This window comes from Castanea sativa, chromosome 11 (assembly GCF_040712315.1).
Source record: "Castanea sativa cultivar Marrone di Chiusa Pesio chromosome 11, ASM4071231v1".
Classification (NCBI taxonomy): Eukaryota; Viridiplantae; Streptophyta; class Magnoliopsida; order Fagales; family Fagaceae; genus Castanea; species Castanea sativa.
Genome location: NC_134023.1, coordinates 19,233,706 through 19,254,108, shown reverse-complemented (window position 1 = coordinate 19,254,108; position 20,403 = coordinate 19,233,706). Strand labels below are relative to the sequence as shown.

The following is a 20,403-nucleotide window of genomic DNA, read 5'->3' as shown; positions in this document are numbered from 1 at the left end:
ATTCATGCCCACTTTTTTTCTCTCTCTCAGTTGAAAATATTTTTCATTTTTTGTGTCAAAATAAACCCAACCTAAGATTGGGACATCAGGACATGGTATTTTTCCTACTGTTTTCCAAATTATTAACATAGTAACATGTGAATTCCAGTTAACTCAATTAATGCTTGTTAAATAAGAGATCAAAAATGGAATTAGTATCTTGGTCTGATGATAGAGAGAGTATGGTCACTTATGGACTAGAATAAAAATAATGTTATTCTCGTTACAATAAACTATATCAACAATTATGAAAAATATTGTATCTCATTTTTCTTTTCTTTCTTTTTTCTTTTTTCGTTGTTCTTTTAAACTTTTTTGTTACTAAATTTTTTTCTCAGACTGTCTCACTAATTAATCCTGATCAAAAAGTGACAATGTTTTAGCTGGCGTGCATCCAAGGTGCAACTCACCAACTCAATCCAATCCAAATCAACTTGACACCTGATTGGGTTTGATTCATTAGTTTGGATTATGTTGGATTTTAAGACTTTGTTTAAATATGTTAGTTTGATTAATTTTAGTATCTTGATACTTAACTTTGATAAAATTAGAATTTTATGTACAGTTTTGTAAAGTCATTAATTAAAAAATGAGTTTAAATAGTTGAATGAAAGCCTAGTTATTATATTAGGCTTAATGAAATGTCCTCAATTTGACACCACTCTCTGATCTAAACTGATAGGATGGATCTTGCCAAATGGGTTAAAATAATAATAACTCTGGAATCTACATCTAGGTTAGGATGCAACGGGGTCACGGTATCAAAATTGTGGTTCTGTACAGTACTGTTATATTAAAGAAAAAAAAGGTGGACGAATTTTACTTTACATATATATTTTTTTAATGAGAGAATTTTATGTAATTAGAGAGAGAAAACATGGTACGATCATGTCTGGAAGCATGTATACATCGAAGATATTCATTAAAAACAGTATCTTGTGAGAACATAAAAATTAATGTTATTTCATGGCTTTGTTTAAAAAAGAAAAATAAAAAATTTAGTTGGGAACCTAGCCAAAAAAGGAAAATTTTTATTTATGAAAATATAATGGTTGACTCTTTCTTAATTTATCATATAAGTTTTTAAATGTTCACATCTTTTCATATAATCATTTTAATATATATTTTTGAATTAATTTTTATTGCATATATTAGGTAAAAGTTAAAACCAATTAAAATTCACTTGGAATAAAATAACTCAAAACTAAAAAAACTTTGATTCAATTATGTTTGAGCTTTCTAAACATATTTTGATTATGTTACATACTCTTTATATATAAATTCTCTAATTTAATTTTTTATTTATTAAGAAATATTTAAATTTGGATAATTTATAACTATTATTCTATTAACTCTCCATGCGTTGACACATTGGTGAAGGAAAAACCCATGGCTAAAAATTAGCTAGTAGGATTTGTTCGTAATCTACAAAGAGGCAATGACACACAGTAGAAGAGGAGATTGTTGGGTACACATATACAAGTGAAATTTCACATTGAATAACATTAACAAGAATGAGTAGTTTTATATATATATATATATATATATATATATATATATATATATATATATATATACACACAAGATAGAATTTCTACTCTAGCTTAATCTAAGTGTATATGTATATGAAACTCTCTTCTAGAGACTTGAATCTTGACCCTTGACCCTTGCCCCTTGCTCCCACACCCCACAAGCATGGAGTGACCACCGCACCAATGGTGCACGGTGGTACAAGAATGAGTAGTTAATATAACATAGTTGAGTCTAAACTCATAATTTAATGATTTTGGATAAGTAGTAGTACTTTCCTATGTATTATATTAACCTCTAAATTGGTGTCCTTCTACAGTGTTATCTCACCAACATTATGTAATACATAAATCAAGATAAGGAGTATGTAAAAATATATGGGTGAACTAAAATACGAGTCATGCATTTAATAATTATGTTAAAAAACTTTTAGATCATATAGTAAATAATATCTGATTGACACAAAATTTAATGTATATTAAAAGCATGAAGAACATACAAGTTAATGGTTAGATTTTTAAAATATGTAATGATGTTAATTTTATTGAGTAATGTTGTAACCATAAGTTACAAACTAATTTTGTAGCTAAATTTTATTCATATAAAAACAGGCATTAGTTTAGAATCGAAAAAGCTTATCACTATAATCAATTATAATTTCATAAGCAGTAATTAATGATCTTGAAGGCTATTGTTGCGCATGTTGCCATATCATATAATGAATTGCCTTTCAATTTGTCCAAAACCAAAAACCATTTTTGTTCTCTCTTAGTTGTCCTCCAATACCACTATCATTAATTAAGAACCAAACAAAACGAAAGCTCTAGTGCTAAGGAAAGCAAAGACAGTTAAGCAGATTAATTTAGGCAAAATATGTGAAATTAGCCGGAGTCATCAACCTTTATGAGTGGAATAGCTTTTGTTCATTCACTTTTTCCTCGCAGAAAAAAAAGAATCAGTAAACAATGGCCACGTTCATGGCATGGTTGTTTTTCACTATTGAGTGCGCTGCATGGTTCACCAACTTTATTGTAACCCCATATAATTGAAAGAATTATTTAAATATTATCCTTACTTTAATTAATACTTTTTGTAATACTACAAGCCAAGAATGAAATGAAAAAGAGTCAAAGTCTTAAAAGGTGGCCTAGTGCTTTGTTTTGGGCAAATTTCTTCCTTGTTAAGATTGCCATTGTTTCTTGGTAAGTCACTTAGTCGAAGTCTTACTATAATACTTCTTGTAATACTACAACGCCTTGCATTGGTTTGAAATTTGAATGACAAGTTTTGAAGCCTATACAGAGCTTGAGATCGGCTATAATATTTCACTCACGAACGTTGTACTCAAAAATAATAAGAAAAAAGGAGCCCCTTTTATTTAAGCCACGTTGGGATTGGCACGATTTCACTTACAAAAGGTCAAAGAATGACATATATATATATAGAAAAGTATATAAGTATATTTTTATGTAACTTATTTTTCAACTAAAATAAACAATCACATATGCTGTTTTACGAAGATTGGTACATGCAGCACATGCATAAACAATTCTATGAAAAAAGCCCAGCGCATACAGCATATTGTTAAGCAAGTAAAAACAATGAGAAAATTTCAAATTAACTATATCCATAGTTTTGAAAATTAAAAGGTCAAAGAACCAAAAAATGATTTGGTTCCAATTTTTACTAGTTGAACAAGTGGTTTTTACAGTTGAACCTCCGATTTTTATAGGTTTATCAAACGATTTGAAGGTTTGATTTTCAATTGAACTAGCCGATCCATTTTTAAAACCATAACTATACCTAGTTGTAGAAATTATTTAATACAATAGGAAGATAATCATGAATCCTCCCAACAAATAAGAAGAAGCTATGTATTATCAATATTTAATTTGAAATCATTAAAAATTGTAATGGTTTACTTATATTGACTTGGTGGACCACATTATATAATAACAAGATGTTAATAATTACAAGAAAGCTAATTAATTAGTGTGTTAATGCACTAGCTAAGTTAGATTTTAAACATTCTGTTACTTTTGTAACTTTTGACCACTAATCTGCTATGATGAAAAATTTGTTGACTCTAGTTAGGATAGCCAACATATGTAATGCACATATTTCAATTTCAGTTTAATCTACTATTTTAGCTCCTTTTAATTAAAAATTAAAAATGAAATTGCAAGAAAATTTCGCGTGGAAATGGATGGCATTTAATAGCAGAGGGTTGAGCCATGGACCACAAATGGATGCTCCACACCTTTAAAGCAATCCATGATGGCCCAAACTCTCTCTTTCCACCCAAACTTTGTTTAAAATAGCATTGGTTATTTTTGTTCTTTATATAGACAATACTCACTTCGTTTCGAAACATTTCCCCACTTCCCCCACCCCTCTCCTCTCCAAAATCAAATAAAGCCTAACCCATAAAAGTATGTTTGGTTGGTGTGTTTGAAGGTGGATAGAAAATAGATAAGAAAATGAATGGGGAAGGTGTTTAGTTGGGAGGGGAGAGAAAAATGATGGGGCCCAACTTTTTTTCTCTAGGCCCATTAAAACTCAATCTCCTCAAAATGGGGAGAAAATAGGAGTGAAAATATGGTGCAAAATTTTGGACTAAAATGCCCATATGCATGTTGACAATGTTTCTTTGTTTTGCTTCTTTTTTTCTTATTTTTTTTGGCGCCATTTTTTCATTTAATTTTCAACATCAGTTTTGTCTTTTTTATTTTTTCTTTTTTAGGTGCTCTCTCTCTCTCTCTCTCTCTCTCTCTCTCTCATCAATTTCGGTTTTTTGTTTTTTAATGTGTTATTTGTTTCATTTTTTCTCCCATCAGATTTGGTGTTTTTTGGAAAGCAATTTTAATGTTCTTGAATTTCTTGTGTTTTTTTAAAAAAAAATGAAGTGCCCATTCATACTCTCTCTCTCTCTCTCTCTCTCTCTCTCTATATATATATATATAATAAAAATATTAAAAAGTTTTTTTGCTTTGTTTTATTTAATATGGACACAATCGTAAATTTATACAAATAACATTTTCTATCCTCCCATTTTTCTTCTTAACTTAACAAAAAAGCTTTTCATCTCTATTTTTCCACCCCTCCAACCAAACACAAATGAGGGAAACTAAAAATTCTTCTATCTTCCTACTTTTCCATCATCTTTTCATTTTTAATCCTCCCATTTTTCCGTCTTCCTAACCAAATAGACCCTAAGTGATAACTCTAGTCAACCTAAAATCTCTTTACTATCACATATATAGTTGCAATATGTGTTGACCCAATTACAATTCAAAAAATTCGAGTTCAAATTGTATATTTTCCTTTGAGTTCAGATCGAGTTATCGGGTCAAGTCCAATTTTGCAACCTCTAAATCTCCTCTTGGGTCTTTGTGGATACGGAGTGAGAGGATCTTTCTATTTTCTTTTGTTGTTAAGGCAATATTATATGTGTATTTTAAAAAACAAAACCATTCTATCATTTTTATTAAAGGAGGAAAAGGGTCTATCCTTACTAATTCTACTTGGGACACATAAATTTTCACATCCTATCTCACATTACGGTGGCATTTGGATTGCGTCCACGTTTGGACGTTTTGCATTTCAGGCTTCTTCTTCTTTTTTGAACCAGCACCTGGTGCACTGTTTATGGGACGTGAACAGTGTTTTCTAGTATAAACAGTAACTGGAAATTATTTTTTTTATCATTTTCAGTTTTTAGTTTTCAATAAAATAAACAGTATCCAAACGCACCCTACATTGCGACTTCACCTCGTCTAGGCCCATCACAACACAAAAGCATAAGTTGAATCAAATCATCTCCCACTTTCTATGTTTTTGAGATTTGAATCAGATTAAAAAGGCGCTTGCTATCCATCTCCTTATAAGAACCAAGTCTTTTTGCTGTTGGGTTTAGAAAAATGGAAACCTTGAATTTATTCTTGGTTGGATAATTGGATTAGCTGCTTTAATGATAAATTTGAGTAATTCTTTGACCAATCTCATTTCCTAAGTTTATTGAAGTGAAAAGAAACTGGCTAGCCTTGTCAAAAAAAAAAGGTATTTTTTATTTTCTCTCCCTCTATAGGAGCTCCTCTCTCTCCCCTGTAAGAGCCCTTTCCTCCTCTCCCTTCTGGAAGAGATCTCAGCTCTCCCACTGTGGGGCACTCCACCCCTCCTCAAAATACACTCCACCTCTCAAAACACACCCTTTCTTCCTCAATGGATCAAGCAGTGATTGATGAACTACAAAGCCTCTGCCTCACTAAAGAGGAAACAGAGGAAATACAAATTACAACACAATGCCATGCTGACCTCTTGGAAGAATGTTCTCTAAGTTTATTTGGTCAGCTTCTCTCAAACAAGCAGCAAAATATAAGAGCTTTGAAAAGTACGTTGAAAGCAGCTTGGAAGATGGGTTCAGAGCTACAAATAGTTGATGTAGGAAGTAACATTTTACAATTTAAGTTTGGTTCTAAATACCAGATGGAATGGGTGGAAAATAGTGGACCATGGAACTTTGAAAATAATTTGCTACTCCTCTGTAGATGGAAGAAAGGCCTCACCACAACAAACATAGTCTTCACCCACTCACTTTTCTGGGTTCAGCTTTGGGGCTTGCCTTTTGAGCTTATGTCAGAAGAGGTTGGACAAGGTATTGGAAAGAGCCTGGGGCGCCTAATTGAAGTAGACAAAAGGGCATGCCAATTCGATCAAGCAAAGTTTATGCGTATTAGAATGGACCTTCCAATAGATAAGCCTCTCCGTAGGGGCGGATATGTAGTAAGCAAGGGTGGTGAGAAGTTTTGGGTTCATTTCAGGTATGAGAGGCTTCCAACATTTTGTTACCTTTGTGGAATGTTAGGTCATGATGATAAGCATTGCCAAGCCTTTGTAGATGGACAGAATTCTCCAAAGCAATATGGTGAATGGTTAAAAGCGAATGGAACTTTCAAAGGAGGAAATACCAAGCAAAGGGATTTTTCTAGCAGCAGCCATAATGTAGGAAATGAGGAAAGAGAAAGTGGAAAAAATCAAGCCACGGAGAGTATGCTCCAATCCACTCTGGCGCATCACAGGGGTGGAAGCGTCGGCAACAGTTGCTTTCAAATTTCAAAAAATACGAAAAATCAGAACATGTCCACTCAAGTATGGGAAAGTGGCGTGTCAGTTGCCCCAACGCAACAGGTGGCAGAAGGCAGGACTAGATTAGACAATGGAGAAATTGGTGACCAAGACATTGGGCAGAAGAAGGGCCCACGTGATGAAGGGTCAACTCCCATCCTAATGGACAAGTCAAAATCAAACATGCGGGAAGGGGTAAGCAATGTTTTATCCAATAAAAGCCAATCTATAGAAGCGGAAAATTACACAGAAGTCACAAGCCCGCATAAGCCCATGAATTGGGCCCAAACACTTAAGGAAACTGCGGACCAAACGACAACCCAAGAAATTGGGAGAAGCAACAAAGGAAGATACAAAATAAAGAAAATTGCCAGAGAGCAAGGTCTAGCCCAAAGTGAGGAAAAAGAAGGCCAAAATCAGAGTATAGGTTTAAAACGTCAAATGGTTCTACTCTTCCCAGAAGGTATTGAAAACCCATCTAAGAAAAAGAAATGTGAAGGCTTGACTGGAGGTCTCAATGAAGAAGAATTATTGGCGGTGGCTGCCATGCAGCACCCACCGGAGGCCATGAATTCCCTAGGATGGAACTGTCGGGGACTTGGGAACCCCTGGTCAGTCAGAGCATTGCATGATCTTGTGCGATGCTGGGATCCCAAAATAGTCTTCCTTTCGAAGACTAACGTAAAACAGAGGCATATGGAGAGAATAAAGGAAAGAATTGGATTTTCTAACGGGCTCTTTGTTCCCAGTCAAGGTTGTAGCGGTGGCTTGGCACTCATGTGGACGAGAGAGACAAATTTGGAAATTAAAAGTTTTAGCTGCCATCACATTGATGCAATTGTCACGGAGAAGAACTCAGATTTTAGGTGGAGAATCATAGGCTTCTATGGCCACCCCCAAATGCACTTGAGACAGAATTCATGGGATTTGCTTGCTTTTTTGAGGAATCAATTTCAGCTCACATGGTTTTGTTTCAGTGACTTTAATGAGATTCTATCTATGGAGGAAAAATCTGGTGGAGCTTTGAGATCTCAAAGTCAGATGGATAGATTTTGTGATGTGGTCAATCTCTGCGGCTTCAAAGACTTTGGCTATTCAGGGCCAGACTTTACCTGGTGTAATATGCAGGCTAGAGACAATACGGTATATTTAAGGCTTGGCAGAGCTTTTGCATCGACTGACTAGATTGACAAGTTTGGCGAGGTAAGAGTGAACCACCTTGTTGAGTCCACCTCAGATCATTGTGTTTTATTCATCTCTAACCCCCAAACTCCTAAACAGCCCAAGGATCGATGCTTCTATTTTGAGGCTATGTGGACTAAATGTGAGGAGTGTAAAGAAATCATAGAGGCAGAGTGGAGTTTTGGGGGCAACTTGAACATGCCAGAAGGCATGGTCTCTGCCCTAAATGCCTGCGCCACTGATCTTAAGGTACGAAGCTCAGCAAAGTTTGGCCAAATCCCGAAGAAAATTCAGGAGAAAAAGAAAAGGTTGAGTTCTCTAGTGCAGTTAGATAGAGATGGTTTGTTAGGTGAAGAAATAAACCAAGAAAGAAAAGAAATCAATGCTCTTCTTGACAGTGAAGAAATTTACTGGTGTCAGCGTTCAAAGGCTCACTGACTCAGGGAAGGAGATAGAAATACGAAGTTTTTTCATGCCTGAGGTTCAAAAAGAAGGAAACAAAATACTATATTGGGTATTTGGGATAAATATGAGAATTGGTGTGGTGATCAAGATAGTATTGCAAAGGCAGCTATTTCCTATTTTGAGGATATATATTCTACATCCTTCCCGAACCAGACTGAGATGGTAACTGATCTCATCCCTGTCAAGGTGACAAATGAAATGAATTTAGAACTAACCAGGGCTTTCACTAAAGAAGAAGTTGTTGCTGCCCTCAAGCAACTGCACCCTACAAAATCGCCTGGTCCCGACAGTATGTCAGCTCTTTTCTTTCAAAAATACTGGAGCATTGTAGGCACTAATATTTCTAATATGGTTTTGAATGTTCTTAATTCTTGCATGTCTATATCTGAAATTAATAGAACTAATATTGCCCATGTGCCAAAAAATAAAAATCCTCAAAGAATGACTGATTTTAGGCCAATCAGCCTCTGTAATGTGACTTATAAGCTCATTTTTAAAACTTTGGCTAACCGACTCAAAGTTATTCCTCCCTATATCATTTCAGAAAACCAAAGTGCGTTTGTGGCTAATAGGCTCATCACTGACAACGTCTTAGTGGCCTACCAGATTATGCACTACCTTAAACACAAAAGGGGTGGTAATGATAGCTTTATGGCAACAAAGCTTGATACGAGCAAAGAATTTGATAGGGTTGAGTGGTCCTTTATTGAAAATGTTATGAGGAGGATGGGTTTCAATGAGTGCTGGATCAGTTTAGTAATGAAATGTATATCCTCAGTATCTTATTCAGTCATTATTAATGGCACGGTTCATGAAAATATTGTGCCTACCAGGGGGCTCAGACAAGGGGACCCCTTGTCCCCCTACTTGTTCCTATTATGTGCTAAAGGTTTCTTAACTCTTATCCATGATGCAGAAAGAAGTCAGCACCTAAATGGCATATCTATTTGTAGGGGAGCCCCAAAAATCTCCCACCTTTTCTTTGCTGATGACAGCCTTCTCTTCTATAACGCCAATAGTAACAAATGCCATAAGCTGAAGGAAATCCTCAGAATTTATGAATCTGCCTCGGGGCAAAAGATCAACACTGACAAATCCTTAATTTTCTTCAGCCCAAATACTCCTCAAGAACTCAAAGATGAAATCTTAAACATTCTTGGACTTATGAATGACTCAAGGCACCAAAAGTACCTTGGCCTCCCCTCTATTATTGGTAGGTCTAAAAAGCAGGTTTTTGCGGAGATAAAGGAAAAGGTGTGTAAGAAGTTGGCTGGTTGGAAGGGCAAATTGCTCTCTATAGGAGGAAAGGAAGTCCTCATCAAAACAGTGGCTCAAGCCATACCCACCTATACGATGGGATGCTTCCAACTTCCAAAGGGCCTTTGTGATGACCTTGAAAGAGAGATGAGAAGCTTCTGGTGGGGGCAAAAACAGTAAGAAACTAAATTTGCTTGGGTTGGATGGAAGAAAATGTGTCAGCCAAAATCCCTTGGAGGAATGGGTTTCAAGAATTTACAAGCTTTTAATCTCGCCTTGCTCGCAAAACAAGCTTGGCGGATACTAACGAACCTGTGTTCCCTGGCAGCCTGCATCTTAAAGGCAAAGTATTTCCCTTTTGGTGACATCCTCAATGCAAATTTAGGCAGCAGCCCCTCTTACACTCGGCGAAGTATTTTTAATAGCCTTGATATTATCAGGAATGGAACGTGCTGGAGGGTGGGAAACGGACGATTAATCCACATCTGGGAGGACAGATGGCTCCCAACTCCCTCTACATACAAAGTCATCACACCCCTAGGGATTTTGAAGATTTTCCTATGGTCTCCTCTCTCATTGATCCAAGGACTAAATGGTGGAAAATAAATGCTATAAGAGCTCTCATCTTGCCTTTTGAGGCGGACACTATCCTAAAAATTCCTCTAAGTCAGAACTTAGTGGAAGACAAGCTCATTTGGCTTGGAAATAAAAGGGGAGTGTTTTCTGTCAAAAGTGCCTACTTTATAGCTGCTAAAATTCTAGAAAAAAAGGATAGGGGGGAAAGCTCTTCCGGAGACCCAAATACTCAGCTATGGAAAAATTTATGGAAGTTAAAGCTCCCTGCAAAAATTAAGATTTTCGCTTGGAGAGCTTGTGTGAATGGTCTCCCTGTGTTTGTAAATATGGTGGAGAAAGGTATACATTTTGGTTATGACTGTCCTGTATGTGGGGAGGAACCTGAAAGTCTTCTCCATGCTTTAATTTCCTGTGATTTTGCTCTCTCGGTTTGGTCATTATGGCAAGACTGCCCCATGCACTTACTGCTGAATATGAAGGACTTTGCAGGTCTTGTTCACCAATTCTGCTCAAGCTCCAACGTAGCACAGCTTGAACCCTTCTTTGCGATCTCCTGGTATATCTGGTACAATAGAAACCTGCTAGCTCACAATGAGGATGGTCTGCCACCTCTGCAAATCTGGGAAATGGCAAGAAGCATAGTGGAGGATTATCAAGAGGCCATCTCAGTGAATCTCATCGCGGAACAGCAGCCTAATGGAGGTTGGGAGGCCCCTAGTTTCTTCAAAGTCAATGTCGATGGTGCATCATCATTGGATGGCCTTGGCAGTGGCGGCACCACATATAGGTCAGGGTGGTCCCAGGACCACCCTGACCTGAATTTTTTTTTTTTTTTTTTACATATATAATAAAAAAATTTATTTATCTACCTTTAAAAAAAAATTAGGAACACCCTCAAAAAAAATTAGGAACACTCTCAAAAAAATTTTATGTTAATAAAATTAAATTTTGGTAGATTATTTGTTACATTTTGGCTGGTACCAGTTTTTAGAAGAAAAAAAGAAAAACTTTTAAACTAACAAACTCGTTAGTACATAATGTCATTACTTGCGTCGAATGCCTAAAAAACAAATCCAACTATCGCAAGGGTCGCCCTTTCTTCTTCTTCCTTTTCGTCTTCTTTGTTTCGTCTCAGACATTCTGCTAGTCTACTTCTTCTTTCTTTTTTTACTCTAGTTTTTGCTTTGTCAAGTTTTTTCTTTAGTTTGTTTTTTAGACTTTTAGCTTGCTAACCCCACCCACGTGACAAAACTCAAAAAGCTAACAAAATGTTTTGATTTCAAACTTATTTATTGAGTCTTGCCTCTTCCCAATATGATATACATATATATACTATATTTTTTGTTGTTGTTTTTCATTATTTAATTACATATTTATGTTTTAATATTCTAAAACAGTAATTGTTATGTAATAACTAAATGATTTGAGTGTCAAAAAAGAAAAACTAAACGATTTGTTTTATTTGAGGTCTACTTATTTGGATCAATAATTTTATGTTGTATAAGAAAATATAAATATATATTATTTTTAATATTTTTTAGAAATCCCGAAACACCCCAAAATGGTACGTCGAAATAGATCTGTACCGAAATATTCCGTTCCACTAAACAAACCGAAACATGGTCCAAAACGGTATTTATAACATTGCTTTCAAGCAAAAAGAAAAAGCTAAAAAAAATTCGAACTTAAATCTAAAAAAGAAAAAATTGTAACAGATAATCTGAAGAAAAAAAAAATTGTAACAGAGCAAGCCCACTAAGGAACACCCTGAGAAACAATCCTGGAGCCGCCACTGGGCCTTGGGACCTCGGGTGTGGGTGTGATCATCCGTGATGATGGTGGAAGAGTGGTTGCAGCCCTCAGTAAAGCACTGCCTTTGCACTACCCTGCTGCCTGGACTGAGCTTTTTGCTATGGAACAAGGTGTAATCTTAGCCCAAGAAATGACCCTCTCCAAGGTCATCTTTGAATCAGATGCTATCTTGGTCATTCAAGCAATCTCCCAAGATCTGTGGCAGCGAAACAAGCCATTTGGTTCAAAGGATTCAACTTGCAAAATCATCGTTCTTAAGCTGCTCCTTTCGCCACATGAAAAGGGACTGCAACAGGGCAGCCCATGAGCTTGCCCAGCTTGCCAAGAGTAGCCGTGCCAGCAATGTATGGAAGGGTGTTACTTCACCTTTTTTAGTTCACCTGATTCAGTCAAGTCTTGGTTGATGTTGTAGGCTCTAGCCCTGTTGTACTCCTTTTCTTGTCTCAATGAAATAATACATTTTCTTCTCGAAAAAAAAGAAAAAAAGAAAAAGAAAAAAAAAGAAACTGGCTAAATTTGTAGGAACAGGTCAAACTACGCTAAAAATAGCTAATCTACTTATTTCAGATTTTATGGCAATTTCGAATTTTGTGGCAGATACCACAGGCCAGATTAGTGTTTTTAGCTGTGTTTGTGATTAGTACATGGGCTTGCTCATGGACCTTTAGCTTTTACAAGTGTTCCAGCCTTGTAAAACTTGAGTTTAGGATCATCATGGGTAAGCTCAAATAGCCCACTCTTTACACTCCAAACCACACTCCTTAAATTTCAAATAAATGCATGTGCTTTTAAATTTTTGAAAGCAAAACTTTCAAACTACACAGCCTCAGGTACTCATGGTTATCTTAGATAACATGTCAAATATTCTTCTAGCATGTTATAAAAAATAAAAATAAAAATCATGTAGATAGAGCCGGTCACTAGCATGTCAACATGCAAATCTCCAAGTCTAGAACTTTTATATTTGAGGTCGAAACAATAAATAATTAAATTGTCAAACACATGATCATTTGCACATTTTTGAAAAGCGAAACAAATTAACACTAGTAGTACTTAGGGCTTAGTTTTTTTTTTGGGTAGTGCTTAGTCTATTACTACCGGCCACAGTAATGGGTAGGGTGACCTATTTTTTGGGTGTTTTATTATTAAAAAAATTAAAAAATTAAAGACTTTGGGGGGAGAAGGATCATAAGGGGATGCCCCCCTTTAGTCTATTAGTAGTTAATCCTTGTACTCCCATACTCTCTTGAAAGTTTGACTGGCATCCTAGACATCTCTTTGGATAACTGGTGGCTCCAGAGAGGAAATCTCTTGAGGGTAGAAATCACACCAGAGAGACTGTTTATAATGAAGAGAATTGAGTCACTCTGGTCTAAATTTCTTGCCCTCCATTTATAGAAAGCAACATGTCTCTTTACAGAGAGTTACAACTATTGTAAGGTGTTGTCTCTTAGAACAAGTGCAACCATGAAACTTATCATCATCTTTTCTATGAGAAATAGTAGGAGATTGGGTATAAGGCAGGGTGGTCGATACCGTACCGGTACCGGCCGTACCGGCCGGTACGTACCGTACCGGTCAGTGCACCGGTACCGGTACACTTCTATTTTGTACCGGAAAAAATACCCGCCGTACCGGTCGCGTACCGGCCATACCGGCCAATTTCGGCCAATACCGGCCGATACCGGGCGTACCGGCCGGTATAGAAAAAAACCTTTTTTTTTTTTTTAGTTTTGTAATTTTTAAATTTTTGTAAGGACATAATAATAACTTATTTACACTAACTTATTAGTATTATTTGTTTTCTTAATATGCAATGAACAACTAAGTTTTCTATTTTTTATATTGTGTTTTTTTTTTCCTTTTAATTGATACTAAAGTTTAAAACTATGAATAATTTATTCTGAATTGAGGTAATATTTTTTGATAAACTTTTATATTTACTATAATATAAGTGAAATATTATATGCTTATAACCATGGTTCTAGAGATTTTAGTTTGTGTATATAATATATACATATATATATATGTATATATAAAATAGCGGTAAACCCGAAACGGTACACCGGTATTGACCGGTATCCGAAATATATCGTACCGGTGGCCAAACCGGTACAGCCTCCGGTACGGTATTGACTTCCTTGGTATAAGGGGCACACTAATATGGATAATCACTCCTTGTTGCTTCACCTTCCACTTGATCAGTGGCGATTCCAGGAATTTTTTTTCAGGGTGTTCCTATTCTACTTTAAAAAAATTTCGGGTCATTTCGGTCTATTTCGGGTGTTTCGGGAAATACTAGCCGAAATTTAAGATTTGGCCGGCATGAAGTTTGTGCTTAAAAAAAATGTTCTTAAACCCAAAACAAATTTGCATTCTGTACACCGAAAAACCTCAAAAGGAAAAAAAAAATGAAAAGAAAAGAAATGAATAAAGGTACCTATATAATAAACTATAAGTTCATTTGAAATATTAATAAAACTATTAATTATTGTTGTTTATTTGTTTCATTAATTTTTTTTTGTCATTTGAATTATTATTATTGTTTGTCTTTTATAATGTATTGGTTAATTAAATGATTAATTATTGTTTATTAGTTGCTTTCCTCAATTAATTATTAGTTAATTAAATTATTGTTTATTAGTTGCACTAGCACACATTTATGTGCACATTATACTAAAAGAGCCAGTCATATGCACATTACACATCCTATGGGCTGATGTACACATTACACTACTTTAATTATTGTTTACCTGGCCTTATGTGTTCATCCATCCCCACCCCACTCAACAAACAAGCCAGTCAAGCCTCAAGAAAATTTCCCTAATCACAAGAGCTAGCTGCCAATCAGAAAATTTCACCATCACAAATCACAATACACATTACACTAAAAGACAATTAATAAGTTAATATCTCACAAACACACACACACACCAACACCAACACCAACAACACCAACACCAACGGATAAGATATTTAGATAAAGCCAAATTCAAAAAGTCAAAAACAACCAAATATTAATAAAGATAAAGTTAAAGCTTCAGCAGTTCAGTGGCCCAATCACAGAATCAGATAAAGACAAAGTATTAAAATTAGACTTAAAGAATAAAGAGAGAGAGAGACTCATAATTTTCATTTCAGTGATTCAAATAGAGAGAGAGAGTGAGAGACTGAAAGAGAAAAAGAGAGAGAAGTTAGTTTAGTAAAATGAAATACCTTGAGGGAGAGAGCATTGGAGCAGCCGAGCAAGGAGGCCTAAAGGCTAAGGCCGCTGAGGCAATGATGAGGCAATGAGCGATCTCCGATGAGGGAAGTGGCGAGCGACGAGCGACGACGACAAGGGGCGAGCGAGCCGAGCAACATGACTGATCCGAACTTCGTGACTCTATCTGTTGGCAGTTGGCTTGAGCCTGAGGCGTTGCTCTAAGGGACTGAGGCGTAAGGCATTGCTTGCTCTGTCTTTACTCTTTAGGTTTGCTTTAGGCCTTTAGGGATTTCTGATTTAGAAGTGATTTCTGATTTGATTTGCTCTGCAGCTCTGTATTGGGATTTGTTTTTTTTTTTTTTTTTTTTTGAGAATCCGTGGGTTTGCTACCTTTGTAATCTGTTGGGCTTGCCGAGTTACCATGGGCTTGCCAAGTTGCCATGGGCTTGGATTTTTTTTTTTTTTTTTTTCAGGTCAGGGTGTTCCTGGGAACACCCTGAGTTGCATGTGGCATCGCCACTGCACTTGATCACACTAAACGATAGGTGATAGTCAACCGGAAATTCCCTTGTGGACCTTTAATTTGTGGACATGGAGTGAGAAGATCGTTCTCTCTCCTTTTGTTATTAATGCAATATATAATATACGATGTTGTACATGAATTTATATGAAACTAACAATCATAAGTTGACATCAATTCCCATTAGCTCAATTCCTCCACTTGAAATCTCGTTTGCACTTAACAAAACAAAATCCTTATTAGTGTTTTTTATTTCTTTATAGAGAAAGCCCTTATTAGCGTTTTAATCTAATTATAAAGAACAATCCTTGTGAAACCATGATGATCAACAATTTTATTAAAACTAAAATATAGTCAACAAGTCCAGAATTACAAAAATTTTCACAAAGGTGATGAGTTGTAAATAGTAGATAATAAAGTGATGCCAATGGTGGATCAAGATAAGGATCAATAATAACTTAACAATTCAACGGTTTACTACCGCACACTCTAAGTGTGATGGTCACTCCACAAGTATAAGTGCTTGTAAGGTGTGGGGATAAGGGCTGAGTTCAAGTTTCTAAGAAGAAGTTTCACACACATTTACACTTATATTAGGATAGAGTAGAATTTCTATCTTGTATATAAAAAAATAAATAAATAATTCAACCGTTTGAAAAATTTTGTTGTGAAAAATATCATGTAAATAGAAATAGCATTGCTCAAATATAATTCTCTGCATGGGTAATTCTACCGTACCCCCTTTTTTAGGGGGTAAAATACCAACTAATAGGCAACTTGCTATACTATGTTACCAAAACATCATATTTGATGTTTCTATCCTCACATTGTGTAGCTCCAACATCACATATGACAGTTCTTTTGTTACATTAGGTGGTTCCCTTATTTTTTTTTTCCTCACATTTGACAGTTTCATCCTTACATTGTGGAGTTCCAATATCATATTTGACAGTACTTTTGTCACATTTGGTGGTTTTTTTTTTTTTTTGTGCTCACATTTGATTGTTTTATCCTCACATTGTGTTGTACCAATATCGTAGACTACTGTATTTTTGTTACATTTGGTGGTTCCTTCATTTTTTCTCACATTTGATGGTTTCATCTTCACATTATGCAGTTCCAACATCACATGTGACTGTTCTTTTGTCACATTTGGTGATTCTCTTATTTTTTTCTCACATTTAATGGTTTCATTGTCACATTCAGCAGTACCAACATCACATTTGACAGTACTTTTGTCATATTTAGTGGTTCCCTTATTATTTTTTTCCTCATATTTGACGATTCCATCTTTACATTGTGCAATACTGATATCACATGTGACTTTACTTTTGTCACATTTGGTGGTTCCTTTATTTTTTATTTTTTCACACATTTGGTGGTTTCATTGTTACATTAAGCAGTACCAACATCACATTTGACCGTACATTTCTCATTTAGTGGTACTTTATTATTATTTTTTCTCATATTTGACACTTCCATCGTCACATTAGGCAGCACCAACATTACATGTGATTATATTTTTGTTACATTCGATAGTTTCATTTTTTTTTTCTCTCACATATGATGGTTCCATTATCACAATAGACAGTATCAACATCACATCTAACTGTATTTTTGTTAATTTGGTGGTATACTTTTTTTTTAAGGGCGCAATATTGCCTATTAAAGAGGAATTCACTAAGGCACTTGGACTTTTATTGGACTCTTATCTAGGGATGACAATTTATATCCGACCCGCGGATACCCGGCCCGGCCCTAATGGGCCAGATTTTACCCGGCCCGACCTTAATGGGCCGGATTTTACTCGGCCCGATAAATTATAGGGTCAGGTATGGGTCTTTTAAAAAAAACCCTAAGTGGGTCTGGGTTTTATCCATACCCGGCCCGAACCCGGACCTGACCCGTTTATATATATATATATATATATATATATATATATATATATATATATATATATATATAATTTAAAAACAAAAGAACCCTAATCCCTTAATCCCATTTCACTCAGCCGCAGCCTTTACATCTCTCCTCTCCCACTTAGCTACTCTCACTCTCCTCACATCACTCTCATCTCCCCAACCTCTGATCTCTGTCACCACCGGCCATCACAAGCACTTGCAGCACCTCCGATCAGATTGTTTTTTTTCTCTTTCTCTCAATCTCAACTCACATGGTCTCACACCCTCACTCACTCTCAAGCACCGCCGCCCAAGCACCGCCTCCCAAGTTCCCAACCTCTCATCGCTGTTCCAAGCATTCACCACCGCCGGTTCAAGCTCTCACTCACTCTCAGTCTCATCGCCGACCCAAGCTCTCACCACCGTCCCAAGCTCTCACCACCGATCTGTTCTCTACTTCTCTTCAATTTTTTATTTTAATATCGTATTTAGTCTAAGTCTGTGAGAGTATGAGATGTTTGTTTCAAGTTTTTTGTTTGGTTTTTTCTACTTAAACTTTGGACTTCAACAAATGGGTTATGCTACTTCTAGTTATTGTAGTTTAAAGACTTGAAATTATGAGACTTTGTGGTGTAACTATAATATATTGTGAGGAAATTGTGTATATTGTGTTTTGTGTTTGTTGTAAATGCAGTGCCTAAACGGAGATGGGAGAAAATTTCGGGGCTTGAATTTGGGCTTCACTCAAAAAAAAAAAAAATTCGTTGGGCCACAGATTGGCCGAAATCAAGTAGGACAAAATGGGGCCTGCGGGGCCCGGCGGGGCAGGTATAGGCTCTGCATAAAAAACCTGTTTATGAAACGGGCCGGGTAATGGGTCTAGACCCGCGGGCTGGTTCCAGGTATGAAAAAACCCGACCCGTTGTCATTCCTACTCTTATCTTATCAATAACTTTTACTCCAGCCAAAAGCACTCCTTAGGTAATGCTTCTTCAATTTTCTCCTTATCATAGCTTCATTTGTATTACCAAAAATCAAGTATGTTTGAACGAAAAAACAAAACAGAAAAACAAAAGGCTAAAACGACCAAAAAAAAATTCTATAATGAATATAGATCATTATAATTTTTTTTAAACAATCTATCATGAAGATAATTTACCTATCTTTATTTCTGATTTAAATGATAATTTACCGATCTTTATTTCAAGATGTCTAATAGTTTGTATAGTTACAATTCAATGAAAAGATGTCTTTAAGTTCCAAAAATCTATAGTTATCAACCCCAACCCCAACCCCAAAAAAGAGTCAGATAAGCAAATTATTATTGTTTCTTCTATTCCCACCCTTTGTCTCTATCGTATCATGAACCTAACACTAAGATTACTTTTTTGCCCCAACAATAACAACCAGTAACATCCTGCCACTTAGGATTTGTTGTAAAAATGTTGTGGACATATCATTTCTCATGAAAGTTATGGTCGGTTTCAAAAAAAAAAAAAAACTAACTAAATTGGAAAACATTATTTGAATTAAAGTTCGATCCTATCAAATAAAGAGAGAGAGCAGTGATTGGTTGAAATTAGGGAAAGCAAACAAACATGCCAGCCATTAATTCAGTGATTTCTCAGCTTGCACTTATTAGGGTTTTATCTTTTTTTCCTTTTCTTTTTTTTTTTTATAAAAAAACTAAAAGGCCAATTATATTTATAAATATGAATATTCTTTTGGGTGACATATAGGCTATTGTATGGTACATTAAAATGTAAATTTAAGTAGAAAATTTCAATCTTTTTTTCATCATATTTGACTATGTCAATTCATAAAATGTCACGCCATTATTTGTCTAGAAGTTAAAATTTAAACCATTAAAATGGTTAATTTAATTATTTAGCCATTATTCTACTAATAATGACAAAACCATATAAAATGTAAAAGATTGTCATTGATCAATTTACTGTTTAAGTAGTACAAGGTTGATGAATCTAGTGGGTTTTAGTTAGCTCAACTAGTAAAGTTTCTAATGATTGTATAAGAGATTTGTGGTTCAATCTCTGTCTACACCAAAAACTGATTGGTGTCTTGGTCTGATAATAAATAGCTATTATCAGGAACGGACGTCATAGGTTGAAACTCTCTAAAAAAAAAGGTTGATGAATCTAATTTTTATAAGTTTATAACAAAAATCATTCTAATTAACTCAAAAACATAATTTCAATTAGAATTTGTTATTAAACATTACTATATCTATGAAGGGATTAAAAACAATTTATTCATGGTGTTTACCGTATATAAACAAAGATTAAGTTTTAAAAAAATAGCTTAAAAACAAGCTTGAACTTGTTGAACAAAAATATAAACCAAACTTGAATATGTGATTTGCTTAATATTGAGATTGAACTCGGCTCATGTTCAAAATAAATTATATAAACTAATTTTTATCTTGTAATGCTTGACTCAATTCGATTTCTGCATGATCTTACTAATAGAGAACTAGACGAGAATCAATAAAATATATATATATATATATATATATATATATATATATATATATATATATAATCAATGCATAAAAGCATTTGTCATGCATTGGGTGGAATAAATGTCCATAGGCATATGAAAAACTTGGTTGGAGGAGTTATAAAGGTCTTATTGAAAAACGCATTAAAGAGGGGGGGGGGGAAAAAAAGGTTATAAACATGGTCCCACGAGTCTTGATTCCATGAGTGCTACTTTCCTTTAACAAATGATATGTCATCTGCATAAATAAATAATAGAATTATACTTGTGTCATA

At 35.2% G+C, this 20,403-nt stretch overlaps 1 protein-coding gene across 1 annotated transcript; it reads left to right on the top strand.

The window, feature by feature from the left end:
* Positions 1–10,094: 10,094 nt before the first annotated feature.
* LOC142616185 (uncharacterized) lies at positions 10,095–12,292 on the top strand. The gene is made up of 2 exons (XM_075789051.1): positions 10,095–10,960; positions 12,019–12,292. The coding sequence occupies exons 1-2, from the start codon at positions 10,095–10,097 to the stop codon at positions 12,290–12,292; spliced, it is 1,140 nt and encodes a 379-aa protein (XP_075645166.1).
* Positions 12,293–20,403: the final 8,111 nt, after the last annotated feature.